The sequence below is a fragment of the Lepidochelys olivacea genome (genome assembly GCF_965140295.1).
Source record: "Lepidochelys olivacea isolate rLepOli2 genome assembly, chromosome: 7".
In the NCBI taxonomy this organism is placed as follows: domain Eukaryota; kingdom Metazoa; phylum Chordata; order Testudines; family Cheloniidae; genus Lepidochelys; species Lepidochelys olivacea.
The window spans coordinates 125,528,158-125,551,633 of record NC_140417.1 but is presented as its reverse complement, the minus strand read 5'-3'; the positions used below and the strand labels follow the sequence as shown (position 1 = coordinate 125,551,633).

General features: G+C 67.4%; 1 protein-coding gene across 3 annotated transcripts in view; it reads left to right on the top strand.

Annotated features, from left to right (window-relative positions):
- The first annotated feature begins 3,684 nt into the window (after nt 1-3,684).
- Nucleotides 3,685-23,476, top strand: part of CRTAC1 (cartilage acidic protein 1) — a 38,138-nt gene continuing 18,346 nt past the window's right edge. For all 3 annotated transcript variants that reach the window (XM_084635310.1, XM_084635309.1, XM_084635308.1), the window contains exons 1-5: nt 3,685-3,747; nt 12,323-12,516; nt 16,436-16,632; nt 19,790-19,920; nt 21,012-21,168. In XM_084635310.1, coding sequence (XP_084491436.1) covers nt 12,332-12,516; nt 16,436-16,632; nt 19,790-19,920; nt 21,012-21,168 — 670 coding nt within the window. In that variant the 5' untranslated portion in view covers nt 3,685-3,747; nt 12,323-12,331. The remainder of the gene's footprint in view (nt 3,748-12,322; nt 12,517-16,435; nt 16,633-19,789; nt 19,921-21,011; nt 21,169-23,476) is intronic.

The following is a 23,476-nucleotide window of genomic DNA, read 5'->3' as shown; positions in this document are numbered from 1 at the left end:
CACACCCTGCTGCTGCTACGCCCCCCCTCCGCCCCCTGCCTGCCACATGCCAGCCCCCGGGCGCCCTCCCCCACACCCTGCTGCTGCTACGCCCCCCCTCCGCCCCCTGCCTGCCACATGCCAGCCCCCGGGCGCCCTCCCCCACACCCTGCTGCTGCTACGCCCCCCCTCCGCCCCCTGCCTGCCACATGCCAGCCCCCGGGCGCCCTCCCCCACACCCTGCTGCTGCTACGCCCCCCCTCCGCCCCCTGCCTGCCACATGCCAGCCCCCGGGCGCCCTCCCCCACACCCTGCTGCTGCTACGCCCCCCCTCCGCCCCCTGCCTGCCACATGCCAGCCCCCGGGCGCCCTCCCCCACACCCTGCTGCTGCTACGCCCCCCCTCCGCCCCCTGCCTGCCACATGCCAGCCCCCGGGCGCCCTCCCCCACACCCTGCTGCTGCTACGCCCCCCCTCCGCCCCCTGCCTGCCACATGCCAGCCCCCGGGCGCCCTCCCCCACACCCTGCTGCTGCTACGCCCCCCCTCCGCCCCCTGCCTGCCACATGCCAGCCCCCGGGCGCCCTCCCCCACACCCTGCTGCTGCTACGCCCCCCCTCCGCCCCCTGCCTGCCACATGCCAGCCCCCGGGCGCCCTCCCCCACACCCTGCTGCTGCTACGCCCCCCCTCCGCCCCCTGCCTGCCACATGCCAGCCCCCGGGCGCCCTCCCCCACACCCTGCTGCTGCTACGCCCCCCCTCCGCCCCCTGCCTGCCACATGCCAGCCCCCGGGCGCCCTCCCCCACACCCTGCTGCTGCTACGCCCCCCCTCCGCCCCCTGCCTGCCACATGCCAGCCCCCGGGCGCCCTCCCCCACACCCTGCTGCTGCTACGCCCCCCCTCCGCCCCCTGCCTGCCACATGCCAGCCCCCGGGCGCCCTCCCCCACACCCTGCTGCTGCTACGCCCCCCCTCCGCCCCCTGCCTGCCACATGCCAGCCCCCGGGCGCCCTCCCCCACACCCTGCTGCTGCTACGCCCCCCCTCTGCCCCCTGCCTGCCACATGCCAGCCCCCGGGCGCCCTCCCCCACACCCTGCTGCTGCTACGCCCCCCCTCTGCCCCCTGCCTGCCACATGCCAGCCCCCGGACATCCTCCCCCAGACCCTGCTGCTGCTCAGCCCCTCCCCACCCATGTGCTAAGGTGGGCTGGGGGAGGGGTGGATGCTGGGGGGGGGAGTGTGCAGGGTGGGAGAGGGGATGGGTGCTGGGTTGGAGTGTGAAGGGGGAGGGGCTGGGTGCTGGGGTGCTAGGATAGGTCACTGGAGTTAAGGGGGTTCCTGTTCCTTCTATCCCATGGAATGTGACTCTGGCCAGTCTCACTCAGCGAAATGTCCCATCTCGTTTTGGCTCCTGCTCAGGTTGTGGCTTCTGTGGCTTCCAGTGGCTGTGAGTTCCCCGGGCTCATTGTAGCTTGGGTTAAGAGCACCTCCTTTGATCAGCTGGAGTGTGCTTTCCTCACCTGCCCCCAGGGTCCCCTTGTCCCTGTGCTAGGGGCAGGGTGGGGGAGAAGCTGTCAGTGCCATCCCTGTGCTAGGCAGCTTGTGCCCTGCTGTCCTGTCCCCCCATGGCCCCCCACTTCCTGCACCAGCCGCTTCCACTGTTCCACCCCCAGTGCACGCCTTGGAGCCCCCCTTTCTGAAACAGGGTGGCCAGAAGGGAAGGTCCAAGGGCAGGGGCAGAAGAAGGGCTACCCTGTGCTTAGAAGCCTGGCCTGGGGCTCTACCCACCCTCCTCGGCCCCAGACTTCCTAGGTGGCCCTGGATGAGTCCCTCAGTCTCTCGGAGTCTCCCCACCTGTGCCCGGCCACTGGGGGGTGAGGGGCACACAGGTACGGGGGGAACAGACAGACCAGCGCCTCGGATGGATAAAACCACCCGCAACATCCCGGGGCTGAAACAACCCAGTGGCCCGGCCCCCGTGTGCCCCAGCAGGAGAGGGCTGGAGGGAGGGCAGAGGCTCTCCGATCGACCCGTCCGGGGCAAAGACGGGTGTGAGGCACGGGCGGGCGCCAGGCGTGAGCCGGTGATGGACAGCGCAGCGGTGATGGGACGTGGATACGCTCCGATGCTCACACAGGAGGATGGTGCATGTTGCATCCCCAGTGGCGTAATGAGCCTGCTTGAAGGCCCCAGGGAGCCAGCGGGCCCGGCCCCATTGGCAGTCTCAGCATGCTCGGCCTGGCTGCCTGCCTGCTTGTTTTGGTACCTGGCTGTCGTGGGGGGCAGGGGAGCGGTGCTGATAACACCAAGCTGGTCACTGAGGCTGAGAGACATCCAGCTGCGGCTGCTCACAGCTCCGCAGGGACTGGGGGAGTTGGCAGGGGCGCTGGCTGAGGGACCGGTTGCAGCGTCGAGGCCTGAAGCAGCTGGATGGGCTCCTGGGCCCCCGCACTGCCCCGGGGGGCACAGAGCAGGGGTTGTGGCGCCCGGAGCGGGTGTGTGGCTGGGGCAGGCCCTCTTCCTGGGCCCCAAACACCTGTGCACCCGGCGGAGTGCTCGGGCGCAGGGCGGCAGCAGGGGCCGGGCATGGGGACAATTGCTACGGCAGACCGGGTGCTTCCGACTTTGGACTGGGACTAAGGTGATCCAGGTTCAGTTCCTGGCTCTGACGCCAACTCCCTGCTACCCTCGGGCAGCTCCTGGCTTCTCTCTGAGCCCCAGCACCCCGTACAGTGTGGGGGGGACAGTCCTGCCTCCTCCCTCTGGGTAGGAAAGATTGCGCCGCAGGAGTCCGGGCAGCACCGGGCACAGCGGGCAGTGCTGCTATCGGCCGCGGGCAGCGAAGGGTGCAGGTCCCGCACGTGTGGCCTTGTTTCTGTTTGTGGGGGATGGAGATGGCAGCCCAGCGACTGGCCGGCTCCCGGCTGCCAGGCCAGTGGGACTGCCATGGGATCAGCTCCTCACCCATCACCAAACCCATCTCCAAGCCACCTGGGCCAGCGAGACCCGAGGGCCCGACCGGCGGCTGGGCCAAGGCTCTGCACGGGGCCTGCCTTGGGGACCGTGGGGCCCAGCCCCTGGCGGGATCCCACCAGCAGCATCTTCCACCCCCCGGCCAGGACTGAGCCTCGGGCTGCAGGCTCAGACACGGGTGGGAACCTCCCTGTGCTCTGGCTTCCCATGGCAGGAGACTCCCCCCGCTGCCCTGGCTCCAGACCCCCGCCCCGGCCCCTCCCCAACCAGCGAGTAACCCCCACTCCTCGTCCCCACCCCTGGGGCTCCCCCCACCAGGCTGGGCCTCTCCCGCCCCGAGCCCCTGGCTCCAGGACTGCTCCCCAGGGCGCTCGCCTGACAGCCCCACACCTCGGGCAGCAAGGGAAGGGAAGGCAAAGGGCCAGCGCTGGGTGCGGGGGGCACCTGGGGGTCCAGGGGCCGGGAGCTGCCGGGCCACGTGCTACCGTCCTGCGAGCGCCGCGCAGCGCAGCGCAGCGCAGCGCAGCGCCCCGGGGTGCAGGACCCGCCCGGGCAGCGCCGGGCTCCCACCGCCCCTCCGCGCCCGGGCCCCGAGAGCTCCTGCCACGCCGGGTAGTAAATCAGCGCCGCCGGCCCCGCCTCCCAGCTCCCCATTGGCCGCCGCCGGCGCAGCTCCCGAGCCCATTGGCCGCCGGGCCGTGGCCGGCTCCCTATAAGTGGTCCGCGGGGCTGGCCGGGCTGCAGCCGCGGGAGCCGGGCCGGCAGCGGGGAGCAGCGTGCGGGCTGCGCCAGGCCCCGTGAGTAGCCGTGGGCGGGTCAGGTTCCCCGAGGCTGGGCAGGAGGCGACGGGGATGGGCGCAGGCGGCGGGGCGTGGGGGGCTCGGTAGCCCCTGGGGCAAAGTTCTCTTCTGGCTCCCCGAAGGGCTGCCATGGGGTGGGGGCAGTGGCTGGGGTGAGGGATATTGGGGAGGGGGGCTGATGGGGAAGGAGGCGGTGTGGCTGGCGGTAGGGCTCTGGGGCCAAGGGAAGGGGGTGGGTGACAGGCATGGGGAGGGATGCTAGGGAGTGGTTATGGATGGGAGGGCATGGGGGGGTGATGGCCTTTGGAGGGGTTGGGGGCTCTCTATCCGCAGAGTCCCCTGGCACAGCGGGCGGCTGGCGGGCAGCCTGCAGGTGGAAGTGGCCGCTCTCCTCCGAGGAGCCCACGTCCCGTCGGGCTGGCGCTCGGATGCTAAAGGTGACTGCCCAGCGCCACACTGCATTAGCAGCTGGCTGAGCCCCAGGGCTCCAAAGCCGGGGGGGCTGAGTGGCACCAGACTGGCTGGGGGAGCCGGCTATCCAGGTTCTGCCGGTTACAGCCCCTCAGAGCTGCCCAGTGCAGCGATGGGACCGTGCCGGCTGGGTCAGTGGGGGGCTGGAGCAGGGTGTAGTATGGGGGGGCTGAGAGCCACTGAACCAGACCATAGCCCCTGGATACGATGGAGACCACGCCAAGCCAGGGCATTTGGCAGCGCCTCTGGGGGTCCGAACACCCTGGGGCTGTCGGCGCTTGGCGGATTCCTCCAGCCGGGGTCCAGCGTGACCAGCTGCTTGCAGCCCTGGGCTGGATCTGCAGGCTCCGGGCTGGGACCTGGGTTCGCTGCGGCACCACCTGGTACCTGGCACTTTGCTGGGCTCTGGTTCCAAGCGGTGCCTGGACGTGACCAGCAGGAGAGCTTTGGGTGGGATGAGCCCCCTGGGCTGCCAGCGGGGGGGCTGTAACCCCCCTGGGGTGCTGGGAGGTCATGGCATGTGGCTGCGTGGTGCTCTGTGATGCCATTCACTGGGGCGAGGCGGTGGCTGGGGAGTTGTGACCTCACCAGGATGCTGCGAGGGGTGCTGGACTGTCCCCATGGCTGGGAAGTGACCTGGCCCAGCCCACCTGGGGTGGGGTCCCTGCACACTGAGAAGGTGGGGCTGGGGTGGCCTGGGCTGTGCTTCCCCCTGCCCGGGCACCTGGAATGCTCAGGGATCCAGCCTGCGGGCGCAGCTTCTGGAGGGGGTGGGAGAGGTTGGGGCTACCTGGGGGGCTGTGGGACCTGGACTGCCCACAGGAGAGAGCCGTGAGTCAGTCACCTGGTGCCAGGAGCTTGAGAGGGAGAGAAGAGAACCAGGCATGGTGGAGTGATCCATCCCATCTTCCAGCCCCAGCTTCTGGCAGAGGTGACCCCAGCTCAGTGCTAGGTGACCTGTCTGCTCTGAGCCTTGGGGGGCTGGGATGTTGCCACTCGCTCCCCCTTGGCGTCCCCCAGGGAGGCCTCAAAGAGCAGTCTCTGCCTCCCCCATTCCCACAGGATTGGGCCCCATGGGCCGGGCCAGGCCAGCACAGCACTCTTTACTGGGCTGCTCCCTGCCCTGGAGGTGGTGCTTAGTCCAGCACCCCCTACTCCCTGTGCCCCTCTTCTCTCTGGCCTTGCCCCATGGCTGCCCCTGGGCTTAGAGCCAGGCCAAGAACTCTCTGAGGCTCACCTCTGCCTCCTGCCTGAGGGTGAAGCCTCATGCCCTTCCCGGCCCTGAAGGCTGCCCAGGAGCTCTGAGCCCCACATCTGGCCCTTGGGTCTGCCCCTTGTGCTTTGTTCCCTGCCCTGGAAGTGTGATTGGGGGGGGGGGGGGAGACTAGGCAGAGGTGGGAGCCTGGGGGTATTGTCCCCAGCAAAGGGAACCCCATTGCAGCTGGGCTGGGTTACTGGGGAGGGGTCAGGGTGACTGTTTTGGCCTGGGTCCCAGGCTGCCCAGCCCCTCCCTGCCCCTTCCTTGTTTTCTGGCTCTGGGTTTATCCCATGCAGGAGTGAGGTCCCCCTGTCTGGGCCCAAGGGCTGGCTGCAGCTCTGGGCCTAGCCGTGGCATGATGCCGCTCGCTGCTGGGCTGACTCCCTGGGGGTCAGGGCAGGGGCAGCCACCCAGGGGTCTGCTGGCATTGGGCCCGGGGCTGTTTTCAGTTGCTTACTCGGCCCCCAGCCCTGCCAGGTCCCACCTGGGGTTGGGGTGGATGGACAGACTGCTGAGCGAGACGGTGCCGCATGGGGCGGCCGTCCCTGTCCTTATGGGTTGTGACCTTGCTGCTGGGCCGCGCAGAGCTGCGCTGCGGGACACGGCCCCCGCCCCTGCTGCAGGTTGCCCCCGGCCCCACCCCGTGCCTGCGGGATCATCTCTGATGGCACCTGGGCCCCGTCCTGCCCGTGTTTCCTGCAGCAGGTGCCCCAGGGTAGGGCCCATGGGGCTGAGCACAGTCAGTGGGAGCTGCAGGCCCTCGGGGGTTGCAGCCCTTTGAGAGGCTGCCGGGAGACGTGTTTTTTTGAGGCGAGCCTGGCCATGGGTCTGTGCGGCATGGGGCCCGGGCAGAGCCAGGCTGCAGCCTGCAGGTGCTGGGCACAGCACCCTCCATCTCCACACAGCCAAACCTGGCTGCCCTTGGGAGCCATGGGACACGTGCTTGGCTTCTCCCAGCCCAGGGTCCTGCGCAGCCCCCAGCAGGGAGCTGGCTCCAGGCCACACCGCCCCCCTGGGTGTCGCTAAGGAGCGGATCCCTGGGGAGGCCTGTTGTCGCCAATCAGGGACATTGTTCCCTCCTGGAAAGACTCCATCAGCCCTGGAGGATTTTGCCTGCAGCTGGGCGGGGGGGCAAGCTGGAGAGAGCAAGAGCTTCAGGGAGCGAGGGACTGCCCAGAGTGTGGGGGTGCCAGCACCCCCTGCCCAGGGGCACCCACAAGGGCCAGGCTCTGTCCTGCCACCTGCCCATGCAGACTCTGCCTCCTGCATGAGCCTCTTCCCCAGGGCAGAGCTGGGCTGGGGCTGGATGGTGTGGGAGGGGCTGGTGTAGAGGTGGAGGTGTGTGCAGTGTGACAGGTTTTGCTAATTAATGGGCTTTTCCCTCCCAATCTTGCCAAGGAGCCCTCTGATGTATTAGTTTAATTAGCCAAATCCGAGGGCCGGGTGTGCAATGAGCTGGCCCCGCGCTCGGTGCCGATCACATCCTCCTTTCTCAGGTAATGACAAGCTAGTCTCAGGCCGAGTCCTGAGCCTGCCAGCGGCTGGTCAGGTTGAGCCCAGGGGATCCAGCTGCCCGCCTGTCTCTGTTGTGATGCACACCTAGTCCTGTTAATGGGCCCCAACAGCACGGGCGGCTGTTGGCTGGTCTCGGGGGGGAGCCATGAACCTCCATCGAATGCCCGTATTGCACAGGGTGATCCAGCCGCTCCCATCTCTCCCCACGACCTCGCAAGGGAGGGGCTTTTCTAGCCCCCAGGTCCATAGTGTTGGGCATCTCACAACAGTACTCTGTTTACCCTCGCCCCGGCCACCAGGCCGGGCAGCCCACGGCCAGAGCGACAGACTGGCCAAGGCCACACGGTCTGCCGCAGAGCCAGGAATCGACCCCCAGGGTTGCAGGCCACGGCCTGAGTCACTCGGCAAACCCAGCCCTCATCTCCTGGGGGGTGTCCTTCCGGCCTCTCAGGCCGGCCGAGCACGGCCTCTGTTACTGCCCCACAGTAGGTATCTGGCCTGAGTTCAACTGGGGCACCTGTGGGGCTGCCCGTCCCTGGGCTAAGAGCCAGGCCCTCTGGTGATTGCCTCGCTGGCCCTGAGGGAATTGGAGCTGGTGGCAAAGGGCCAAGGGGCACACAGCTCTGCTCAGTGTCCCTCTGGCTCGGAGCCAAGAGGCTGTGTTATGCCCCCAGAGGAGCTGCTGCTGCGCCACGGGAATGGCTCGGTGTGACGTTCCCCGATGTTATCTGGACCAGTGATCTGCTGGGTCACTCCAATCCGTGACTGAGAGCCAGCCTGACCCTGCTCTGCTGTGAGAACCCCCACGCCTGGGCTGGTCACTCACAGCCTCTGGCATGTCAGCTGCTCCTTGGATTGTGCAACCGAATGACACTAGCCAATACCTCCAGTCCCAGACACAACCCCAGGAACCTCCATCTTGCAGAGTCCAGTTATGCCCGCTGGATGCTGCAAGCTTATGAGTTTGTCGATTTCTTTGTTAAATTGACATACCAGGTTTGTTATCCCAAGCGGAGTCTCTGACACGCTGCAAACCAAACGCTGCTTCAGATAGAAGAAACCAACAGATTTATTAAGTGATTGACCAAGTCTGACTTATATTTTGGCTTATAAACAAAATAAAAGCAAAACTCATTCAAAGCTGATCTTAACACTTTCAGTGCCCTTACAAACTTAGATGCTTCTCACCACAGGCTGGCTGGTTGCCCTTCAGCCAGGCTCTCCCCTTTGATCAGTGCTTCAGTCACTTGGTGGTGGTGTCTGTGGATATAGATGGAAGAGAGAGGAAGAGCATGGCAAACGTCTCTCCTTTTTATCATGTTCGTTCTTCTCTCTTGGCTTTGCCCCCTCCCCTTCAGAGTCAGGTGAGCATTACCTCATCGTAGTCCCCAACTGGCCATGGGAAGGGGGGTGACTCACTCCAGAGTCCAACAGATCCTTTTGTTGCCACCTAGGCCAGCGTCCTTTGTTCCCGTGGGGCTGGGCAGGGTTTGTTCCATACCTGCCATGATGAGGTGTGAACTGCCTCTATGCTCTTGGAGAGTTTTTGCCTGGGCTTGTTTTAAGCCGTGAGGACACACTTTCAGCCTCATAAGTATGTATGTGTAACTATATAACCTATAATACTGCTCAGGGCATCATGAGCCTTCCGAAGACACCTGATGTGACAAACTTTGCACTGGATACCACACAATCTTATAAGGACAAACATGGGGGTGTAGAGTGTTCCCATGTGGTACAAAGTGTCACACTCGGCCTGGCCTGTTACTGGGAGCACCCTGCTGCCTGGCTGGGACTGACCAGCTCCTTCTCAGGGGCTCTGGCTTCCCCCTCTAGGAATTGCCTGGGGAATTTTCTACTACAGACCCCACCCTGGCTGCAATGATCCAGCGGCTGTCCGGGAATCATTGTGCCCATGCCCTGGGAACTCACTGAGTGAGGGCAGCTCTGCCCTGTCTGTGCAGCACCTCAGCCCAGTCCCAGCTGGGGCCTCGACCCTACCGTCATACACGTCCCGTTTGGCTCCAAGCCATGCTGTCCACAAATCTCTCTCGTGCTGAGATTGGGCCAGGTTCTGGAGTCTGCCAGCCGTGGGTGAGTGGGAGCTGCCAGCCAGCCCTCCTGAGCGTGCCAGCCGCTGAGAGCTGGCGCTGCTGCAAGACAAAGTCCTTTGACTTCAGGGATGTGCCCTGGGCGTGAAGCTCAGCGGCTGGGAAGACACTGGTCCTGGCTGAGTGGAGGGGGAGAGCCAGCAGCTGGGCTGATGGTGGTGCCGTGTGAGGGGCTGCTGGCATCCCCATCCGTGAGTGCTGAGCAGGTGGCTGAGCTGCCCTAGGTGTCTCGGGGCCAGGGCTGCTGGGGGCAGCTCTCACCGGTGCTCCAGCCTGGCAGTTGACCCCTCCTAGGGGCATCCCCACTCTGCACTTCCTCCATGCCCTGGGGAGGGTGTTAGCGCCATGCTGGCTGCTGCGGGCCGGGGCTCACAGCAGCGAGGGTCCGGGTGGCTGTGGGGTCATCTCAGGGACTCCCAAGGCCCTGGAGCACCTGGAGATGGGACTGGTGCTCCATCTCCTCCTTGCTGCCTCTCCTGGGGTGCGGCAGAGCCAGTTCCCCTGGGAAGAGCTGTGGTAAGTGGTGAAGAGGGGGGGTCCTCGGGGGGGACACCACCAGAGTGAAGCTGGAGTGAGGGGCCAGGAACTCTGTGCCTTCGTGGGGAAGGCCTGGGGCCCCCAGCGGGAAAGGCTGGGAGTACAGGTAGGAGGCAGGTGTAAAAGCTTTTTTGGGAATGATTTTGTTGTTGGAATAAATCCAGCCCAGCAAGGGGTACTGCCAACCTGGAGGAGAACTGTTTGAGAGAGCCAGAAACATGGGGAAACTGAGGCAGGGCACTGCAGCACCACACTAGGCCCCAAGGGGGTGCTCAGGAGGCAGCCAACTCTGCCACAAGCCCTGAATCACAACACCTGGGCGCTTGAATCCATGGAGTCTGGGAATGGACCCCTCCTTGTTCTGCCATTCACATGCCCCTTCCAGCCAGGCAGCTCCTATGGCCGGGGTGACCTTTCGCCCTATGGCCATCTGGGCCTTCCTGGGGACCGGCTGGCGTCCGCAGCCCTGAACACCCTCCCAGCGTTGCCCAAGAGGCTCTGCTGCAGCCGGCCTATCCCCGGGAAATCCCCTGCGCCCGCTGCCAAGGGGTGTCCGTGCCCGGCTGGCTGAGCCAAGTTGCCAAGGCTCCTGTCCCCCCCGGCTCTTGCCAGAACACAGGTAGACCAGGCCTGGCAGAGGGCCTCCCGCTGTGCAGGAAGGGGCTGCTGCCCTCGGGGACAGTGGCTGGCTCTTGCCCCGCCAGGGGTTCCCAGCCGTCAGCATTTCACTGATGGGTGGCCTGGGGGATGGGCTCATGAGCCATGGAGGTGTCTCATTGTTTACACCCTGCAGGTCTTGTGGCAGAGAGTTCCACCTGTTAACGGCGCTGCGTGCGGAATCGGTTCCTTCCGGCGTCCTTGACCGTCCCCTTGCTCCAGCCGGTCACCCTTTGCCCGCACTGGGCTGTGTCCCCACCCCCGCTGAGCAGATTGCTACTCCCCTCCCCACCCACCGGGCCAGCTCCCCAAGGCTGGACTCAGCCTGTGCCCAGCTGAGCCCTTCTCTCCCTGCTCTCCCTCGTGAGACGGATCTGGGACACGCAGGCCAGAGCACGTCTTCCTTACAGAGCATCACAGGGCTACTGTCTGCATTGCCTGCCTTGCTCTGGGTCTGCTCCTGCCCCATGGCCCTGTCCGGGTCCAGCTGGGCATAGTGCGAGGGCTCTGTGGAGCTGCCCCACGGGCGCCAGTGCCCTCCGCTGGGTGAGAGCTAATGCAAAGCCTGGGCAGGCGGGAGCTTTTCCCGGGCAAGTTGCCGTTGCATGGCCTGGCCCCCAGCGGTGCTGGGTCTGGGACGCTCCTCTTCTGTATGACCTGGCTCACGTTGTCCTCGCTCAGCCCGGCCTGCTAGACAGCGTGGGCCCCTGGCCAGCCTTGCAGCCCTGCCATTTGCCTTCGGCCACAAGAACAGCCCCACTCCGGCCCAGGGGGAGCTGCAGGGGGGGATGGGTCCCAGGCCCAGCCACGCTGGTGCCTGCTGGCCAGGTCTGTGGGTGCGGGAGCCTGGGAAGCTGCCCAATCTATGGGCTGGGGGCTCTCAGGTCATGGTAGTCTCAGCCGTGTCCCCGGGGCTGTGAGGCCAGGGCCTGGGGAGCTCGTGCTGCGGTCGCTGCGCTGGGCTGGGCATGCCCGTCTCCCGGCCCAACCTCGCTGTCTGGTTGCCCTGCGCAGCCTGTGGCCGTGCTCCCCCAGCGGCCTCGCCTGGTCCCCGGGGCCTGGTCCACCTGAGAAAACGGCCACCCCCGGCCCACTGCAGCCACCTGGGCGCCACATGGCGCAGGCCTCCCCAGAGCCAGCTGCACCCTCGGCACAAGTGGCTCATCTGCCTGCCCTGGGCCAGCCGGGCACAGGGCCAGTCCCTGCCTGGGGGCACAGGCCAGTGTGGACAGGCAGCCGGGGTGTAGCCCAGCCCTGGGTGCTGGCTGTAGCGCTGACCTCCCCGCCTGGGGGCCTTTGAGGGGCTGAACTCTGGGGCAGCTGGGCCTGGGGGCAGGGTGTGGGCAGTGACGTGATGGCAGCTGAGGGGCAAGGGGTGGGTGTGGAGGGTCAAACAGCAGCGTGCTCTGGCTGGTGTCTGGGGGGGCGGGTCCTGGGGAAGCCAGAGGGTCCTGCCCCCCAACTCCACAGTCAGACGTGACTCTCAGCCAGCCAGTAAAACAGAGGTTTATGAGACGACAGGAACATGGTCTAACACAGAGCTTTTAGGTGCAGAGAACAGGACCCCTTAGCCGGGCCCATTTTGGGGGGGCCATGAGCCAGACAACCCCATCTGCCCTTCACTCCATGTCTCAAGCCAGCCCCAAACTGAAACTCTCTCCAGCCCCTCCTCCTCTGGGCTTTGTCCCTTTCCCGGGCCAGGAGGTCACCAGATCCCTTTGTTCTCCAGCCCTTTAGCTCTCACCTTGTCAGGGGGAAGGGCCCAGGCCATCAGCGGCCAGGAGACAGGGTGTCTCCATTTATGTACCCTGGCCCTTTGCTCTGCAACCATTACACCCCCTTATCCCACCCCCTAGAGACTTAAGAACTGGCTAGGGGAAACTGAGGCACCCCTACAGTATTCAGAGGAACCATTAAGAACAGTCCCGCTTTGTCACGGGGGGGGTAAAGGGCCGGGAGGCTGGGCAGGGGGCCAGGCGCTCGGGTGTGGCCCAGGCTGAGCCCCGTATGGGTCTGGTTCCAGGTGCCGAGGATGCTGTGGCTGCTGCTGTGGCTGGCGTGGCCCGGCGAGGGCTCCCCGCGCGGTGAGGCCACGTTCACGGCCGTCACCAGCCATGTCCTCCCGCCCGACTACGACAGCAACCCCACGCAGCTCAACTACGGTGTGGCCGTCACCGACGTGGATGCCGACGGGGACTTGGAGATCGTGGTGGCAGGGTGGGTAGCGGGGGGGGGGGAGAGCAGGGTCCCTGGTGCTCCCGGTCCCACCCTTCCCTCTTCCCTGGGGCTGGGCCGGGGCTCGGGTGCCCAACCCTGGCATGGGATGGGGCAGAGCTGAGCTCCCATCCTGGCTGCCTGCTCCCGTGCCCAGTCTCCAGGGGACTCTCCATGGCACGCTGGGCTGCCCTTCTGCCCCTGCCATGTCTCCCCAGCCTGGCCGTGTGGGGCTCCCGCCCCGCGAGAGAGGCCCGTTGTCTCGGGGACTCAGCCCCACCCATGACCCACTCGGCCTCCAGTGGGAGAGGGGGGTGGCGCGGGAAGGGTGGCAGGGTGCCCTGGCCTCCAGGTCCCTTCTGCAGGGCACTAGGAGCTCATCCCTGTTGGGCTGGGGCCCCACTCACCTGTGGTGCTGCTGATGGGCTGGAGGTTTTGTATAGCCCTTTGTGGCCCCCTCAGCAGGGCCCCCGGGTGCAGGCCAGCCCTTTGCTCCCTGCACACCCCGTCCTCTGCAGCACCCATGGGAGCTGGCTGTGGAGGAGCCTGGCGGTGGTGCAGCGAGGGAGGGAACCTGCCAGCACTGCGTGTGTGGGGGGGTGCGTGCTCAGGGGTGTCTGCACACGTAACCAGCTAGGTCTGGGGATCTCGTGGCCCTCGGCCCATCCCCCACGGATACCCGCACAACCCAGGCCTGCCAGCCCCGTCCAGCGGCTGCGGGGCATGGCTGCCTGGGCCCTAGCTGCTGCGCGGAGCCCTCCTGCTGCTCACTCCTCCCGCCCACAGCAGCCCCAGAGCTGGATCTCTGGGTATCACCCCCAGACCCTTGTCGTGGCCCTGCCACCAGGCCCCCCAGCGCCAGCAGGGGGAGAAGGGAAGCCAGCAAAGCCCAGCGAGAGCCGCGCTGCCCAGGCCAGAACCCTGCTGACGCGGCCGACCCGCTTGGCGTGCCCTGCATCGGCCAGGGGCTGGAGGAGGCTCGCGGTGGGGCTAATGGCAGTGTAGACCGCCTGAGAGGCTGTGGCAGGTGAGAGAGCCGGAGTCACACCCGGGGCTCAGTGTTTAAAGCCCCCCCAACACCCATTGCAGGGGGCTGAGGTCCCTGCCCCCCCTGCCCCGTGTGGCCTCGTTTGGGACCTGTGGGCACTTGAAGGCGGGTTCTGGGCCCCGTTGCAGCAGGAACCCACAGCATGCCCCATGGGCTCCCCTGCCCATGGATCTGGCTGGGGGCCCGGCTGGCGAAGGCCCCATCAGACAGTCGGGCTGGAGGCGCCTGACCAGGGAGTTTCCATCTCTGCCGTGGTCTCTGTGTGCCAGGCTCTGGCTTCCAGCTGTGCCCTGCCCCCACCCTGGGGCAGCTGAGGACTGGTCTGTCCCTGCCCTGGGGGACCCTGGTCAGCTGGGGCAGGGTGCGGGGGGAGCGTGGGGGAGGGTTTCCCAGCTCTGTTGCTGTTGCCTGAGGCTTGGCTGGGTAAGACCTGGCCCTGTAAATGCCCATCCTCACCCAGCCGAGGTGCTGCCCCCCCCTTTCTTCCCCCCCTCAGCCTTTGCTGTGCCTGAGTCGGATTATCTCAGAGGGACAGCTCCTGGCTGCCCGCAGCACCCCTGGGTGGGTGTCTCCAGGTGAGGGCAGCGTGAGTGGCCATGCACCCCCGGGCACAGAAGCAGCTGCTCCCCGTGCTCCGGCTCGTTCAGCGGTGCTGGGCGGTGGTGACCGATCGCGCCGAGCAGACGGACAGGGGCTTTCCCTCGTTAGGGCGGCACGGGGGTCTGGCTGGGTGGCAGGAGGCTCGACTGCTCCCCCACGAGCAGTGCCCCGTGCCACGGTCCAGTGTGGGGGAACGTGGGCCTCACCATGCTGGACAGCGCCCGCTGGCCTGCCCCCACTACCCAGGAGTAGGGGTGGGGCTGGAGCACTGTCCCTGAGGCCTGTATCCCCTGGACAAGAGAGGCCCAAGCAGCACCCCCGGAAGTGCTCCCCCCAATCCCACGATGGCCCTTAGCCCCGCCCTGACCGGGCTGCTTGGAGGGACCCCCAGCTCCCGGGGGCTGGGGCATCAAGGCCTCGGCTCTCGCCGCGTGGGGCAGGCATGTCGCAGGGGGGGTAGTCTGCGTTCCTGGGGGGGTGCGGCTGGGCTGGAAGTGCAGGCTACTGCTCCTCCCTCCCCCTGCCCCCCGCCCCCGGGAGCTGGGCCTGCTCCCCTCCCAGGCCATGCGGAGCAGAGTCAGCAGCCGCGGGAAGGAGGGTTGTGTAACCAGCCCTGACACCACTTGGGTAACTGTTTACTGGAGCTGAGGGCAGGGCAGGGCCCCTCCGGGGTGGGCAGAGCTCAGCCGGGGTCTGCCTTGTTCCAGGCCTCCCAAATCTCCTGTGGAGGGGCCTTGCCCGGCCGGCTGCCGTGGCTCCCAGGTCCTGCTCTAGGGCTGCCCCTAGAGGGGCAGGGCACGGCACGGAGTCTGCAGAGGGGCGAACGCTCCGCTCCTGGCACTGGGCCATGTCCTCGCCCAGGCTGTGCCCCAGGGGCCCCAGCAGGGCAGCGCCCCGACCTGTCCACAGCCGTGCCCTGGGCTGGCAGGTGCAGCCTCTGGGGGGAGCTGCTGAGTCCAGCGCCCGACCACCCTCTCCCCGAGCGCCCAGGCTTCCTCCCGGGCAGCAGAGCCCAGAGAGGCTCCTCTCCCTCTGGGGCAGCCGCCTGGATCGCTGGCACCGGAGCCGTGGGCCTGGGCCCGGCCCCCTGTGGCTGCCCCTCACTGTGCCGTGCTTTCCCCTGCCCTGAGACCATGGTGCAGTCTTGCTCCTCCCTCAGCTGGGGGGCCCAGCCCCACTGAGCCTTGCCTGGGGCAGCCAGTTCTGGGGTGGTGAGCAGAGGGGCCAGCCCTGCTGCTGCGCCCAGCTGATTCCTTGCGTGCTGGCAGGGTGCTCGGGGGGAGCGGACAACTCTGTCTGCTGGAGCCTGTGGGCCCCACGGCAGGGCAGAGGCCAGATGGGGCCAGTCACCTCACTCATGCCAGGGAGTGGCATCTCTGAGCAGCAGCAGGCCACTTGGGTGGCCCGGGCAGCACCCACTGCGTTCGTGGCCTGGCCATGTGGGGCAGAGGGGTGGGCAGTGACCCTCCACCGTTAGGGGCCACGTGATGGGGGTGATCCTGCAGCGAGGGTACATGGTGCCTCCCAGGGCCTGGCAGGAGGTGGGGGGGCATGGGTTGTCTCCCCCGGCCACGCCTGCAGTTCCCCCCGCTGCCCGGCTGGGACCCCCTGCCCCGGCACTGCTGTGTGGCAGGGCTGGAGGTGGCCACCCTGATCCTCCCCTCCTGGCTGGGGCTCTGGGGCTCAGTTAGGGGCAGAAGCTGCCCAGCACCTCACCCCCACCCCCAGCTTGTTCCAGGATCCCCCTCAACCAGCAGCACCCCCGCTTGCTCCTTCCTGCCCAGCCACTGCCGCCCTCCTGCCTCTGGGGGTGCAGGGAACGAGCTCCTGCCAGCCAGGGCTTGCTGTGGGGGGCAGTTGGAGAGGGCGTCCGTCTCCCCGTGGGGCTGGGCACAGCCTGGTCCTGCCCAGCCCTCTCCAGGGGTTCCTGCTGATTTCTAGATTCCTGGGCCAGCGGGGACCACGTAGCCTGAGACTGCCCCAAGCCATTCCCCAGCGCCACGGCCCCTCCGTGCTGCCCCCATCCCCAGGGCAGCGGAGGGGACGCTCTTCCCTGCAGCCCCTGGTGAGCGCCCGGCAGCCCTCCAAGCTGGCACCAGGCGGGCGGTGCCACTCCCTCCCCAGGGCAGGGCTCAAGTGGGGGCTTCAAGGAAAGGGCCTTAGGGCCACCCCAAACCCTCTGGGGGCCCAGACCCAGCCTTGCCAGCCAGCCCCAAGGCACAGGCTAGGGTGGGTCCCACATGCCTGCCCCAGCGCTCCCGCTCGCCCCCCCAGGTACAATGGGCCCAACCTGGTGCTGAAGTATGACCGGGCGCGGCAACGGCTGGTGAATCTGGCGCCGGACGAGCGCAGCTCCCCGTACTACGCGCTGCGGGATCGCCAGGGCAATGCCATCGGGGTGACAGCCTGCGACATCGACGGGGACGGGCGCGAGGAGATCTACTTCCTCAACACCAACAACGCCTTCTCGGGTGAGCTGCACCCCCCCCCCCGCCACCGAGCCCAGGGGTCAACCCCCCCGGGGCCCCCTGCGCCACCGAGCCCAGGGGTCAACCCCCCCGGGGCCCCCTGCGCCACCGAGCCCAGGGGTCAACCCCCGCCCCGGATCCTCTGAGCCACTGAGCCCATGGGTCAAACCCCTCCCCCCCCCAGGACCCCTGCACCACCGAGTCCATGGGTCAAACCCCTCCCCCCTCCCCGGACCTCCTGTGCCACCGAAGCCCAAGGGTCAACCCCCCCGGGGCCCCCTGCGCCACCAAGCCCAGGGGTCAACCCCCCCGGGGCCCCCTGCGCCACTGAGCCCAGGGGTCAACCCCCCCGGGGCCCCCTGTGCCACCGAGCCCATGGGTCAACCCCCGCCCCGGATCCTCTGAGCCACCGAGCCCAGGGGTCAACCCCCCCCGGGGCCCCCTGCGCCACCGAGCCCAGGGGTCAAACCCCCCCGGGGCCCCCTGCGCCACCGAGCCCAGGGGTCAAACCCCCCCGGAGCCCCCTGCGCCACCGAGCCCAGGGGTCAAACCCCCCGGGACCCCCTGCGCCACGAAGCCCATGGGTCAACCCCCGCCCCGGATCCTCTGAGCCACCGAGCCCATGGGTCAAACCCCTCCCCCCTCCTCCCCGGGACCCCTGAACCACCGAGCCCATGGGTCAAACCCCTCCCCCCTCCTCCCCGGGACCCCTGCACCACCGAGTCCATGGGTCAAACCCCTCCCCCTTCCCCGGACCTCCTGTGCCACCGAAGCCCGTGGGTCAAACCCCTCCTGGGCCCCCTGTGCCACCGAGCCCATGGGTCAAACCCTTCCCGGGCCCCCTGCACCCCACGCCACCGAGTCCATGGGTCAAACCCCTCCCCCCTCCCCCCTCACCGGACCTCCTGTGCTACCGAGCCCATGGGTCAAACCCTTCCCGGGCCCCCTGCACCCCACGCCACCAAGCCCATAGGTCAACCCCCCCCCCGGACCTCCTGCGCCACAGAACCCATGGCTCCTCCACCCGCCCCACCACAGTGCCCATGGTCCCTGCACCCCCCACCACAGAACATGTGGCCCACCCCCTCCACGCCACCACAGAGCCTGCACCCCCTGCCATGGAGCTGGCCCCCCATTCTCTGCCCAGCCCCCCCATGGATCCTGAACCCCAGCCACCCCCCTATGCCACCCCACATGGCTAGGGGTGTGGGGGTCCCTGTGTTGAGCATCAGAGGCCTGGGGGTCCTCGGGAGGGCGCATCGACAGCTCTGGACTGGGAATTCATGGGGGGGCGGGGGGGAGGTCCCTGGAGGCGTCGGGGGCGCCCGCCCTGGGCCTGCCGGGCGGCACTGCCGTGACCTTCGGCGCATGAGGGATGGCTGCAGCCTGGAGTTAATTTCTCAGTCGAGTGACTCCATTGATTCACGGCCGGGAAACGGAGCCAGCGCAGCCGCTGAGTCAGCAGCGCCTGCGGCCCCCAGCCCTCCCCGCCGCGCCCGGGCCCACCGTCCCTGAGGCCCTGCTGGGACAGGGGTCCCCTACCCACGGGGGAGCTGTGGGGAGGCCCCAGTGCAGGGCCCTCTCCCCAGAGCCAGCACTAGGGTCAAGCTGGGGCCAAAGAGAAACGGGGAGAGGGGTGCATGGTGCATGTCCCAGTACCCCCAGTCTGGCACTAGGGGGTGCTGCGGGGTGCTGCTCACCAGGCGGGGGGTGGGCTGACCCATAGCCCCATCCCCAGGGTAGCGACAGGGGCTATCTCTTAACCCCTCGTATGCCCCACTCCTGCCATGGCATTTGAGGCGGCTGCCCATCTCACACCCCTCGCACAAGGCCAGGGCAGCTGCCTCTTATCCCTGCTCTCCATCTCCAGGGGCCAGTGCTTCCCTGCAGGCCATGGCCCCTGGCTGCCCTGGCCTGGCCCCCCGACTGGCACTGCAGGAGTCTGCCCAATGCTCCACGTGCCCCTGGCCTCGGCCTGCCCCTGCAGTGACCAGGGCGGTGATGGGGCACCTTGCAAGGGAGTGGGGAGGGGTGTGACGGTGTCAAGTCGCTGCCGCGGTGGGGGCAGTCCAGCGTCATGGGGGCCTGCCAGTGCCCTCAGCTGCATGTGAGACGGGCAGGTCCAATGGCTCGCCAAGGGCCTGACAGCCCTTCCTCCCCCGCTAACGGCCTGGGCAGGGCCATTGTGCGCTGGAATCTCCTCCGAACACCTGGCCCCAGTGTCTTGCCTTGGAGACAGTCCCCGGCACGCTGGGCAGCGCCAGCCTGCCCAGCCACTGCAGCTGGAGCTCACGGCAGCCTGTCCCTGCCTGGGAGGGTCTGGTCATGGGGGGGGTCTCTGTGGGTTGGGCCCACTCATGCTCTGCCAGGCCCCCAGTCTTGCTGGGTGCCTCCATCTCTCCCTTGGGGTACTGGGCCCCGGTGCATTGAGCTCTGAGCTGGGGCAGGGGCCCTCCGGGCCTGGCTTTGGTGCTGCTCTCGGAGCCACGAACAACTCGGGGATGCGTGTCTGAAATGGGGTCCCCCAGGCTCCATGGGAAGGGCACAGGCCCCCGTCAGAGGGGTCCCCCCTTGTTTTTCTTGGCATCAGGGGCCCTGCTGAGTGGGGGCCATGTGGCCATCAACCTGAACTCCTCACCATGGATCCGTCTTCCTGACACACCTAATTACCCAGGCTGCAGCTGCCAGCGCGTTGCCTGTCCCTAAATCAAGCAGTCCCATTACTCCTGTCGGCTGGCCTGCGGCCGCGGGCCCTCCATTGATTTCCCCCTCCCCTGCTTGATCTACGAGGCTCTGCACAGCTCACCTTAATGAGTTCGTTCTGCCGGGCAGCTCTCCGCTGGTGCGGCCCCTGCCCCACTGGGCACCAGCCCCCTGGAAAGGCGAGCGGGGGCTAGGGGCCGGGATTGAGGGGCCCCGGCAGGGCTGGGGGGCTCCAGAGAGCAGGGCCTGGGTGCTGTGACATTGGTGGACTCCCCAGGGCAGTACAGTGGGGGTTCTGCAGCGCCCCCCCACACGTTGCCCCCTGCCCGGGCAGATCCACGCCAAGCCAGCTCCTCCCCTGCTCCTCTCCCTGCACACTTGTGCTTTCAGCAAAGAATGAATGAGCCTCTGTGGGGCCTGCCCCCCACTCGCCCCCCTGACCCTCTCTCCCCCCCAGGCCTGGCCACCTACACGGACAAGCTGTTCAAGTTCCGGGCGGGGCGCTGGGAGGACCTCCTGAGCGACGAGGTGAACCGGGCAGTGGCCAGCCGCTTCGCCGGGCGCTCGGTGGCCTGCGTGGACAGGGCGGTGAGTGGGCAGCAAGCCCGGCTGGTGGCCCTCGGGGCTGAGGATGTGGGCGCAGTGGGGTCATGGGGGCGTGGGGGGAGCTTCCTTCCCACCCAGATCAGGCTCTGTTCCCCAAACTCCCCCCCGCCCCCCTCGCAGGCTGTCGCTGGTTGTGTGGGGATGAGGTGGCACTTCCGAGCCTCTCCCATCCTGGCCTCGGCCCTCTGCCCCCTAAGTGCCCCCCCGGCTGCCAGGGCCCCAGCTCCCTCCTCCACCCCCCCCCAAGCTGTTAGGGCCCTGGAGTTGTCTCCCGGCTCTCGGTGATTTATGCTCCTGTCACCTGCTCTTTCTTCTTCCTCCTCCTGCTCCTGCTGTTTGTTTTCCAAGGATTATCACTAAATCAGGGCCTGGCTGCTGCAGGGGAACAATGGGAGGGGGGCGGGGAGTGTGGGGGAGCAGGGCCTACCCAGGGGATGGGGTGGGGTGCAGAGCCAAGCTGTGGGGTGTGGGGGGGTGGAGTGGGGTGGGGTAGTAGGTGGCAGGGGAGCAGAGCCGAGCTGCAGAGTGGGGTGTTTGGGGGTCAGGTAAGGGGAAGTGGGGCTGTACCATGGGGTGAGGACTGGGGAGGAACGGGGTTGGGGGAGGTGGGGGCAGGTGGAGGGGAGCGGGACTGCGACACGGGGGGCAGCAGGGCAGAGCCGTGGCGCAGTGGGGGACCCGGGCGGTGGGGGGGATGCAGCATGAGCATTCCCAGCATGCGGGGGGGGCAGCCGGACAGACACCGAATCTTGCCAGGTCAGGGCCTCGAGTGGCTCCCCCGCCCCAGGCTCAGCCCTCGAGCGACGCGTGGGGCCCGGGGCCCTGACACGGCTGCAGCCCGCACGCCACCCCCCACCCCTGCTGCGGGACTCTCATCCGCTCCCAGCGGGGCTGGCCAGAGCCCGCAGGCTGCCCCCAGGACCCTGCCCGGCCCAGGCGTCTCCATCAAGGGAAGCCCCTTCCTAGGCCTGCTGCTGCCCCAGCCAGGGTGTCGCAGCCGGCTGCAGGCTGGCGAGCCGGGGGGGCCCTGCCCAGCCTAGCTCTGCCCTCACCCACCCGCCCCTTGCCCGCAGGGCTCCGGCCGATATGCCATCTACATCGCCAACTACGCCAACGGCAACCTGGGCCCCCACGCGCTGCTGGAGATGGACGTGACCGCCAGCGACCCTGCCCGCGGCATCGTGGTGCTGGCTGACGTGGCTGCCGAGGCCGGGGTCAACAAATACACAGGTCCCGGACAGCCTGCGCGGGGCTGGGACACCGTGGGGGGGGCGGCGCGGGGAGGGGGTGCTGCGAGAGGGGCCCATGGAGAGGGGGCGGCGCGGGGAGGGGGTGCTGCGAGAGGGGCCCGTGGGGAGGGGGTGCTGCGAGAGGGGCCCATGGAGAGGGGGCGGCGTGGGGAGGGGGTGCTGCGAGAGGGGCCCATGGAGAGGGGACGGCGCGGGGAGGGGGTGCTGCGAGAGGGGCCCATGGAGAGGGGGCGGCGCGGGGAGGGGGTGCTGCGAGAGGGGCCCATGGAGAGGGGGCGGCGCGGGGAGGGGGTGCTGCGAGAGGGGCCCATGGAGAGGGGGCGGCGTGGGGAGGGGGTGCTGCGAGAGGGGCCCATGGAGAGGGGGCGGCGTGGGGAGGGGGTGCTGCGAGAGGGGCCCATGGAGAGGGGGCGGCGTGGGGAGGGGGTGCTGCGAGAGGGGCCCATGGAGAGGGGGCGGCGGGGGGAGGGGGTGCTGCGAGAGTGGCCCATGGAGAGGGGGCGGCGCGGGGAGGGGGTGCTGCGAGAGGGGCCCATGGAGAGGGGGCGGTGCGGGGAGGGGGTGCTGCGGGAGGGGCCCGTGGGGAGGGGGTGGCGCGGGGCTGCCCGTAGAGCGGGTGCCATGCCTGGCACACATGGTGCTGGGGCTGTCTCTGGGCTGGGTGTTTGTTTTCCAAGGATTATCACTAAATCAGGGCCCGGCTGCTGCAGGGGAACAATGGGAGGGGGGCGGGGAGTGTGGGGGAGCAGGGCCTACCCAGGGGATGGGGTGGGGTGCAGAGCCAAGCTGTGGGGTGTGGGGGGGCAGGGTGGAGTGGGGTGGGGTAGTAGGTGGCAGGGGAGCAGAGCCGAGCTGCAGAGTGGGGTGTTTGGGGGTCAGGTAAGGGGAAGTGGGGCTGTACCATGGGGTGAGGACTGGGGAGGAACAGGGTTGGGGGAGGTGACTCCTGCCCAGGAAGGGGGGCTGCATGAGGACGATCCCCAGTGCGAGGGGCCAGGAGCCAGGGCTACCCCGCCCCCAGTGGGGAGTCTGGGCTCCAAAGTCTCCCCCTGGGCCTTCTTGCTCCTGCACTGGGGAGCCGGCGGGAAAGGCCCCCAGGGGAGATGGCAGGTGCTGAGGGTTAGAATGGGGTGTCTCTGTCTGGAGGGGCAGACGCCCCAGACCGGTGGTGGGGTCTGTAATTAGCTTTCACCAGGCCAGTAACAAATGTGGACTCCCAAAGTCCTAAAACGGTCTTACTGTGGAGTCCCAGGGAGTCCCCTTGGGCTCTCCAGCCTAGCGCACCCCTGACTAGCCACACGGCCTCATAACGTACCCCCAGAATCACAACGTTCAAGCCGCTTCCAGTCCCAAGAGAGCGGTCGCTTCCCCCAGCTTGGCTTGTCCCCAGGTCTCACACCAGGGACCGTGGGGGTGCCGGCCCTGGAGCTAGCTCCAGCAAGGAGATAGAGACAGTTCCCAGCGGGCAAACAGCCGCTCTGAGGAGCTTGTTTGATTCCAAAGGTGGCAGAGCTGCCGTTATCTCCATGCCAAGTGGCTTCCAGGGCTGACCCACGGCTAGCAAGGTTTGCCCCTTGGGGTCCAGACAGTGGGAAAGAGCCTCAGTTTCCCCTTGTCAGGGATATGTAGCCCCTCCAGCCCAGAGCCCAAGCAAACTCATGTAGGTCTCTGCTTCCTGGAGATCAAGGAATGCAGTGAGCAGGGTGCCACATTTGCTGCGGGGGCCCCCCCTGTGTGCGGATCGAGCCTTCGGCTTAGGGAAAGCTGCCTTGGCTGATGGAGGAGTGTGACAAAGTGGGGATTTTCCCTTGTTGTGTTGTATGTGAGTCTTACTCGTCAGCCTAAGTGAGTTTTACTGTTTTGGATGAATACTGCGTGTGCCTCAGTTTCCCTGTGTGCTGCACCAATACCTTGGTGGTGGGAATAGGCGTGTGTGACTTTGGCCGTGTGAGCGGTTTGACAGGCTGCTCGCAGAGAGGAGACTTCACCGGAGTCCTGCCTGGCTTCGTAGGGAGCAGTTCCAGAGCATCACCTGGGGACCCCGTGACAACAGGGCAAAACAGGGCAAGAAGCTCACCCGGCTTCCACCTTCCTGGGTCTGACCTCAGAGCATTCAGCATCCTCTGCCCCTCCGTGCGCTTCCCACACCGAGTCCGCCCAGGCGGGGTCCTGGGGGGGCCAGAGGGTCCTGCCCCCTACTCCGCAGTCAGACGTGACTCTCAGCCACCGTAAAATGGAAGGTTTATTAGTTGACAGGAACACATAGGAGGGCAGAACTTGTTAGCACA